Source organism: Paralichthys olivaceus, chromosome 4 (genome assembly GCF_024713975.1).
Source record: "Paralichthys olivaceus isolate ysfri-2021 chromosome 4, ASM2471397v2, whole genome shotgun sequence".
NCBI lineage: Eukaryota > Metazoa > Chordata > Actinopteri > Pleuronectiformes > Paralichthyidae > Paralichthys > Paralichthys olivaceus.
Window position 1 is genome coordinate 599,392 of NC_091096.1, and position 9,325 is coordinate 608,716.

The 9,325-nt window shown below is 40.4% G+C and overlaps 1 protein-coding gene across 1 annotated transcript; it reads right to left on the reverse strand.

Moving 5' to 3' along the window:
- Positions 1-1,632: 1,632 nt before the first annotated feature.
- On the reverse strand, positions 1,633-8,960 carry LOC109646152 (ras-related protein Rab-14-like). The gene is made up of 8 exons (XM_020111866.2): positions 8,820-8,960; positions 8,098-8,156; positions 7,733-7,786; positions 7,018-7,195; positions 6,392-6,458; positions 6,168-6,255; positions 6,038-6,068; positions 1,633-5,822 (listed from the first exon to the last, which is right to left on the reverse strand). The coding sequence occupies exons 2-8, from the start codon at positions 8,147-8,149 to the stop codon at positions 5,645-5,647; spliced, it is 648 nt and encodes a 215-aa protein (XP_019967425.1). The 5' UTR covers positions 8,150-8,156; positions 8,820-8,960; the 3' UTR covers positions 1,633-5,644.
- Positions 8,961-9,325: the final 365 nt, after the last annotated feature.

A 9,325-nucleotide genomic window follows, 5' to 3' on the forward strand; every position in this document is an offset into this window, starting at 1 on the left:
ATATGTATAAAAAGAATTGTATTAATGATATATACATAAATATAAATACATTTATAATTTATATATAAAAAGAATTGTAGTCTACATCCAGGACATGGTCGAGCCTCACACCCCAGCCCGTCCCCTCCGCTCTGCATCAACCAATCAGCTGCTCCTTCACTGAGCGCTCAACTCAATCACCACAGTTTTGTGTCCTGGTTCCTAAACGATGGGACGAGCTCCACATTGACACCAGGACAGAAAGTCTCCACATCTGAAGACACATGTCTTCAGACCTTGGGGAAGAAGAGGACGTCTAATGACTTGATGGTTGATGCACTTATTGTAAATTGCTTTGGATAAAAGCGTCAGTTCAATGAAATGTAATGTAAATATAAATAAACCTATCATTTATTCATATAACTAGAATAACATTAATAATATATATACATACATGTTATTAATGTTATTCTTATATATATAAATGATTTATCAATGATGCAGAGTGCAAAGATGCTTAAATAAATATGGTAAGATTGTCACAGGATACTTTATATGAATTTGTAAATTAGTGTTGAACTCTTTAAGCGCTCGAGCTGTTTCCGGGGCTGGAAAACAAACGCCTCCCCTCTGGGAGGAGTTGGAACTGGTTGTGTCCAGGATGTTCCCTGGTTCTGGAGGCGTGTCGGTCCTGGATGGAGGACAGGCCGGCACCAGTGAGTTTTCCTGCAGACCTGACTGTCCGCTCTCTGATCCAAACCAGACAGTGATGGATATGAAGAGGACAGACTGGATGATGGGAGTTTAGAACTTTATGACTATCAATTCTATATAGATATAAAATAGATCATAGATTATAAATAAATAATCTACACGGTCAATGGGCATAAACAATGATCTTAAGAAACACAGAACTGACCTTTGTCACACCTGTTTGTATAAAGGAAACACACTTTGTCTTTAGCAGGACTGTGTTTTATAAATATATATATAAATATATATACACACACACTGGTATTTATTATTATGAGTATATATACGTATGTTCAAAAATGTCCGTTTTTAAAGTTTAAATTTAATTGTCAATGTAATAAGTCACACAAGTGATTTGAATCATAAAACCTGTCGACGATCAGTCTCAGTAGAAAAGTTGTGAGAATGTTTAGGATCAAAATCTCAGTCTAGATATAAAACTGATGAAAATCTGTTGAGTGAAGAGGTCGGTGCAGTAAATTAAAAATCAGTATATGAGGAATCGTAATATATTCACACAAATGCTTAAGTACAGTTATAATAATGGCATTGTGTTTTTGGTCATACACACAAATATGGAACCATAATAATGAAAATTATTATCGTATTATTATTGTCATAAGATATGTTGTGTAAAAATTGACCAATGACTGTAAAACATCTGTCATTAAATATAGTGAAACAGTTTAGTACTCATAATAATATCAAGTATAGAAACTATAAAAATGTACTTATCAGTGAATGAAGTGATTAAATTTATATAAGAATAAGTCATAAACATGTCAGTCGTTCTTATTATACAGAAGCTTTAACAAAGTAAGTTTAGTTACGTAAGAAGAAACGTGTGTTTGAACAAAGTGCTGATTCTTTGTACTAAAGATGAAGTTAGACAAATAAATATACAGTATATATATATATACTTTATTTACAAACCTTGTGGTCATACAATGGTACAGCTGAAGAAAATCAAATTACACATTAAGAATATAAATAGTCAAAGAATCATAAGAAGCATATTTGTTACTTTAGCCGACAGAAAATCAACAAACGTTACAGAAGAAAAATAAAAGAATAAAAAGTACAGAGCACGTTACAGCCAGTGACGTGAAGGAGGGAAGAAAATTTTACATATGATAAACCTGTGTATCAGCCTGAACACAGCGCCACCATCTGACTGATCAGTGTCATCATTTTAAATGCACATTTTGCTTCAATCACACTGAACGATTTAAAAACTCTCGCGCCTTGTTACCGGAGTGAATCCATATAAAAAGAAATGTGTTCAGTCTGTCCTGATTGATTTTACAACCACATCTCTGATTAAATGTATAAGTTTGCAGATGCTGTAACAAACTCAGACCTTTAAACTAAAGTCTTGAGACAACACTGCCCCCTGCTGGCGCTGCTGTTGGCAAATGAAGTCTCTTTCGTTTTCATCAACTTTTGAAGGGAGGGAAGTTTAAGGCGTCAGCCACAACAACGATCAAACGTTTTCTTATGTTATCCAGCGACCTGATGCTTTTTGACCTTTGCTCTCTGGAAGCTCGATATCTTTGAGTTAAACTTCAAACACAAAACAAGAAAAACATTTTCTTCTTTCTTTAAAAACTTCTTCCATGAATGAAGCGTGCAGTTTGTTAAGTGATAAAAAAGAAACAAGAAATCGGAAAACTTGGACAAGACACACGTGGCTTCGTTCATAGAGAGTTAAAGACGGCTGCTGTCCACCAATCAGAGGACATGAGGGGAAATTGCGATGATCTCCCAGTTCTAAACCAGATTCTGTTTTGGTTGCAGACGACTCAGAGATGAACATGAGACTCAGACCAGACGCTGAGCCGACGTGGGCGGGGAGAACCAAAACTACTTTTCCCATTGGACACAGAGGCTGCGTATAGTTATTACACAGGAAACGTTCCTGCTGAAGTGATGCTGGACATGAAGCTTGAATCCATTTTGAGCAAATTTGACTTTGATCCATGTTGAATCAGATCAATGGCGAATTAATTGATTGGATTTTAAAACACAGTCAAATTACTAAAATAATATTTGGTATAAAATGTGCATCTATTTGTACTTTTTACTTCTGTCAACGTCACAAAGATCAACAAGGGTAGCTGTAAATGATTTAACAAGGAACCAAATAAAGAAAGAGTTTCGTGGAGCTGGACTGTTTCCTGCGTTTTTGCTCGTCACCGGAATGATTCTTAAGAACATTTTCTAAAATGACCCGTTAGTCTGAGTGAACTAGTTCCCGTAGCAACGCGATCACACAAGAGAGTTGACATTGAATCGTTTGGTAGATCACCAACTGTTAATCAGAAATGAATCACACACTTTGTGAAATGCTTTTGGAGTTTTTTTGCAGAACCAACTTCAGGTTTGACTAAGACACTGAACACAACAATGAACCAAACTAACTAATCAATTTTAATAATCCTGGTCGAGTGTTTGAAAGAAAACCAAACTGATAAAAAGGCAGAAATAAATTTAAAGAATCTGTGTTCGTCCTGAATACTCACTTAAGATGGGAGCAAAATGGCCACTAGGGGGCGCGGTGACATAAAAAAGTCACTGATTAAAATAAACTCAACAAGAGGAAAAAGGAAAATGTTCACAAAAATCCATCCTGAACTCGAGATCCACTGAGAGCAGTGGGGACATTCCAGAAACCTTTTGTTTCTTCACCCTCGTCGATCAGTAGCTGCATCTCTCCACAGAGCGATTTGAAAACGTGTGGAGGTGCAGAGATGGTGAGTTCATTGGGTGGAGTGGGAGTTTTTAAGGGTCTGATACATTCCTGGTACTGGGGACGGTACCTGAGACTCCAGTACCACTGGATTTAAAACAATTATTTTGTCCAATTTCTGTGAGCAGTGTATTAATGTCTCTTTTTTGAAATTTAATTCAGTCAGGTCAGATCGTGATCCAACATTTTGGACAAAGACCTCGAATGTGTGTTAATGCTTCACGTTTATTAACGATGTGATTCTACTATTTTAAGGCTTTAAGTATTGCACATTGAGAAAGTTGTTGAAAGATGCAGTGGCCGGATCTCCTGATTTTTAGTTCATAATAAAGGTCAAACACAAAAACCCTGGATCCTACAATTTTAGTAAAGTAAAATGTCTTTCGGTAGACAGAGATTTTTAAGAAAGGTCTGCCAGCCAGGAAATAATAGGAAGGTCTCCTCTCCGAGGCTGGGCGGGTACCAAGTACGATGAGTACTCCTTGCGTAAAAATCAGTGGAGAACCCCTTTAACCTGCATCCAAGGCTGACTGGACGGTAGTCAAACAAGTATATATACAGATGGAATGCCCCAAAGACGCATTTGATCACAACAACAAGGTGTTAATGCAACGAGGGGTGGGCCATCTGCACGGGACAAATGATGGAATAACTATCCAAAGGGCAGCATGGTTTGGAAACTTGTGAGATGAGGCATGAAATCAAGCAGAGGAAGAGATGTTTTTCAGTAAAAAAGTAATCCCAGAGGCGAGTTCAGTTGTCCAGGCCACTCTGTGATAGAATTTATAGTTTTAAAGCATGAATTTGAAAGACTTTTCTTACTGAACAACAAATGATGGCATATCACACACATACAAGACACAAATACTAAGATAAATCCAGAAGATTCTCAATCTCAGAGAGCGAAAGTCAGAACTGGCTGTTTGGACAATCTGGATTTAGATGAGACCAAATCTAAACTTGACCCTGAGGTCTAGATTTGAAGATTTATGAAAAGTTGCTCCTTGAATTGGACACAGAGCTATTCTGGATCTGCATATGAAGATATCCAGAGTTGGAACTTGGGAGATCCAAATTTGAGAGAAGAAGTCCAGATTTTGAATGGAGGATTGTCCGAATTCAAGCTCTGTGTCTGTATTTGTCTTCAGGACGTTGGTGTTTCATGTTTGGGACAAAGGTAGATCCAAATTTGGAAAACCCTCACCATTGGTTCAAAAGTAGGCCTGGATGTGGGGGGAAGAGCCTGAGCTCTGGATGTGTCAGTAGCAATGTCTCAGTGGAACTAAGGGGAACCGACTGGAGGTTGCTCTGAATTAGAGAACTGTCTTAACGCACCTCTTGTGTGTTCTGTCTTTGGGAGAAGGGTAGTCCAAATTTGAGGGATGGTCAAATCTGTCCTCCCATGACTCAGATTAGGAGCAGACTGGGTCTGGAGGGTAATCTCATCTTGAAACTGTGATGAGTGATGGGTTCAAAGATCTTATTGTTGGATAGCATAAATAAATATGAGAGCTGTTGACATTCTCAGTTTGGACCGAGGTGGTCCAGCTCTCTATTGCAATGTCCAGATTTAGAAGTAAGGCAAAACCCAGTATTCCAGTTTTGGGCAGAATTTGGTTAAAGTAGAAGCTTTGTAACTTTGACTCTTGGGTAGTCCCAACATCAAGTGGGCCACCAACACTCCAGACTTGGAGGAGGTGAAATGTGGAGGGAAGTGACAGTCTTGGTTTGGACGTTTGGTCCACGTGTGTCTGGATGTGGGCTGAAGACAGTTCAGACTCTTACAAATCGGGTGTGTTGGAAGGAAACCCAGTGTGATCCAGGTGCGTACCCTGAGGGGCAGGAATTTATGTTGAGGGATTCAATGTGTGCAGAAAATGATTTATTTTAGGGTCTACGATGGCCTCAATTCAGGAAATGTCCAACAAATTGTCCAACTGTTTGAGGGTATTTGATTTTATAGTCTGGTAAATATTTCTCTGGGTGGAGGATTGTTGACTTGGGTACCAAACTGTGGCTATTGTAAATATGATTCAGCTAAATCTTGCCTGATGCTCTCTGGACAGAAGATGGATGTTAGTGCCTGGAGAAGAGGGGATCTCTGTGCACGTATTTGTCTCCGTCCGTCCGTCCAGTTGATGGATCTGTGGTTTCCGTCTGTGGTTAGCAGCTGCAGCCCTCTTTAGCCGGCTGGCTGTCGGCGTTGAGGCGGCCTCCCTGTGGCGCTGAGGGTTTGTGCTGAACTCCTGACTCAGCGGCGTTCAGGTCCAGACTGCCATCTTGGATGTTCTGGTAGATCCTCTTTGCTGCCTCCAGGAAGGCCTCCTCCACGTTCTCCCCACTAAGGACGAAAAACAGCAGGGACAGACTTTAGGCTGTTTAAATATTTGTATATTTGTGTATTTGGTGAGTAAGTTTAAGCTTCATCATTCCTATGGGATATTTGGAAGCAGAAGAATGTTTAACAAACACTATACAACACCATGGCTCGACTTTACTCTCCCTTTTTAATGGCTTATGTTAGATTTTAGTTTATTTTAGTGTGTATGTACTTACGTCTTCGCGCTGGCCTCTAAAAACAGCAAACCTGACCGACAACAGGAAGCAGACATCAGTCAGTGTGACGTCCAGTTTTAACGTAAAATACATTTAAGTGTATTTCTGCTCACACACTCAGAGGTCTCACCGTTCTCCTCGGCAAACTGTTTGGCCTCCTCATACGTCACGTCTCTCTGAGCTTCGAGATCGGCTTTGTTACCAATCAGAATGATCACCTGAAATGAGTCATTTATCAAACACTGCCAAAGTGAAATCATCTTTGTGGAAAGAAAGAAAGTGAAGTTCGGTCTTTGTCAAACTGATCAATCAACAGATCAATGATTGTTTCAGATGATGGTGCATCTGACTCACTGTGTTTGGGTTGGTCAGGTTCCTGGCGTCTGTCAACCAGCTGCTCAGGTGATTATAAGTACTTCTCCTGAACACAAACACAATGATGAGTTACAGCACAGATTTACAGATGTGTCCTGATGGTGGCGCTGGATGAAGAGTCGATGGATCATAAACTCCTCTGTATGAAAAAAAAGATGCTGCACAAATGATTTATTAGATTTGCGACTTTTTCCGAAGCTGTTTCCCAGAGTGCACCGCTCTTTTTTAACTGCAAGTTAATTAAGTCTATTTTTGACATTAGCATTTCTCAAATCTGTACATTTGTGAAATATACAAAAATCTGACTTCCCTTATTGTATTTGATAGTAATACTATAATACTACTCATAAATACAATGTATAAAATGTACAAAAGAATTAGAAATGCTGTTAAAACCTATAAATGTCAAATGTTCTATTATATACTCATATTTAACCTGCATTACAGATCTGTGTTTTTTGTATTTTTATATTTGGGTGCAGTTTTCATATAAACCATTACTGGTTTCTACCTCAGCCAACACATGTTTTAACATTCCATATATATGTTGTATTTATGTTGTATGAAATAAACTTAACCAAGTGATAAGAGCTCCCCCATAGTACCTGGTGATGTCATAGACCATGAGGGCGCCGGCGGCCCCTCGGTAGTAAGACCTGGTGACGGCTCTGAACCGCTCCTGACCGGCCGTGTCCCAGATCTGCAGCTTCACCTTCTGACCGTGGACCTCCATGATCCTCGTCCCAAACTCCACCCCAATGGTGTGGGGACAGTCTGCCATGACTACGCACACAGAAACACCAGTTATAGAACAGTCCTGTCTGCGGCCGCAGAAAAACTAAAGCACTCAAGAGAACAAGACTGTACGAGCATCAGATTTGTGTAACGTCAGACACAAGGAGGCGCTGCTGTCATGTTTCGATGGTTGAGATTTAAGCCTGTAATTGTTATTGACTGTGATCCGCTCCTGATCTTTCAAAATAATAGCAGGTTTATTGAATGTGATCACTTCCTGTTTGCAGTGAACTCAGTGATGAACAGACCGTCACTGGATCTCTGTGATACTGATGGAAACTGAAGATTCACTTGTTCATTCTTGTCAGATTTGAGTCCTTTCTAATTTACAGTAAAATCAAATAAATAATAATAAACTGTTACCAAACTATTTTGATCTTTCAGCTCATCTTTCAAACTCATTTAACAAACCTTTGATGGTTCCAGATTCTCACATATGCAAGTGGCTCTGTTCTCCTCTTTTTCCCTCCTCATGATAACGAATACAAAACAAACTGAGGAGAAGGAGAAGAACTAATGACTCACATTTCTTCTCTGTGAACTGGTGCAGCAGACAAGACTTCCCTACTCCCATATCACCTGAAACAGAGAAACACACAAAGACGACTGTCGTGTCAAACTGTGTGAAAACGACATTACTTCAGATTTGTGCTAACAGGACCTGAAGCTCAGAGTCACAGCAGCAGCTCTGGACAACAACCGTCCGATATCCACAGGTGAACCGACTCAGTCCTGACGCAGGCAAACACTAGTAATACTTCTAATACTAACAGTTGTGAAAACACATACTTTACTTTAGTCAAACTGTCAGAGCAGAACTTTTATTTCAACAGTGTGGTATTAGTATTTTTAGTTAAGTAATGCAAGTACCCTATGACTCAGATACTCACCGATGATGATGTATTTAAAGATGTAGGAGTAGTTGTAAGGTGCGGCTGTCATCTTGATGCTGTGGGGGGAGGAGGAGGAGGAGGAGGGAGGAGGGAGGAGGGAGACACACAGGGACAAACAGCTTATATCAACAGTGAGAGTTTACACCGAGTCCACACTATGTCTCACTCTGTCTCACCCTGTGTCCTCACCCTGTGTCCTCACCCTGTGTCCTCACCCTGTGTCCTCACTCTGTCTCACTCTGTGTCCTCACTCTGTCTCACCCTGTGTCCTCACTCTGTCTCACTCTGTGTCCACACTCTGTCTCACTCTGTCTCACCCTGTCCTCACTCTGTGTCCTCACTCTGTCTCACTTCACTCTCTATCTCAGACCGATCAACTGGACACAAACAAAAGGAAGAAGCTATGCTAAGCTAACACAGAGCTAAAGGCTAACTGCTGAGCTCGGTGATAACACGCAGCTTTAAACATGGTGACAGTCGCACGTGAAAACAGGAGACATGTTCTGCCCCCCCCCCCCTCTCTCTCTCTCTCTATGAAAACATCTAAACTCCTCCTGCTAGCTTAGCCCTGCTGCTAACCGGCTAAAGGCTGCAGTTCTGTCTACGCCTTGCTAACAGCTAACAGCTAACAGCAGGAGGCCACATTCATCCACCTCACAACAAGACCGTGAAACAATGACGCCAACTGAGCGCGTGCGGTAAGAACTCTGTAGTTTTACCTTCGGTCCCGGTCTCTATCCAACCTGTGAGCTGGTTAACCCGCTGGTTAGACAGATAGTTTTCTTAGTTAGCTGGTTAACCGTCAGGAACCTTTCCCTTCTTCCGCGATTCTTCCTCAGCGGCGAGACACGAGGTCGCACCGCCAGACTTCCAGGTTCCTACCGCCCCCCAGCGGAAGATTGAGCAAACTACAACGATCGATGAAGTCATGTTCCAATCGTCAGATGAATTCTTTCACGTTATATAATGAGTCAGATGAATTCTTTCACGTTATATAATGAGTCAGATGAATTCTTTCACGTTATATAATGAGTCAGATGAATTCTTTCACTTTATATAATGAGTCAGATGAATTCTTTCACGTTATATAATGAGTCAGATGAATTCTTTCACGTTATATAATGAGTCAGATCGTTATGTAATGAGTCAGATGAATTCTTTCACGTTATATAATGAGTCCGATGAATTCTTTCACGTTATATAATGAGTCAGATGAATTCTTCAC

Excerpts from the sequence above, each read along its gene's own strand:
- LOC109646152 (XM_020111866.2), bottom strand. The coding sequence starts at position 8,149 with ATGACAGCCGCACCTTACAACTACTCCTACATCTTTAAATACATCATC. Across the intron at positions 7,787-8,097 it reads CTTTAAATACATCATCATCG|GTGATATGGGAGTAGGGAAG; the intron begins GTGAGTATCTGA and ends TCTCTGTTTCAG. Across the intron at positions 6,069-6,167 it reads ACAGTTTGCCGAGGAGAACG|GTTTGCTGTTTTTAGAGGCC; the intron begins GTGAGACCTCTG and ends GTTGTCGGTCAG.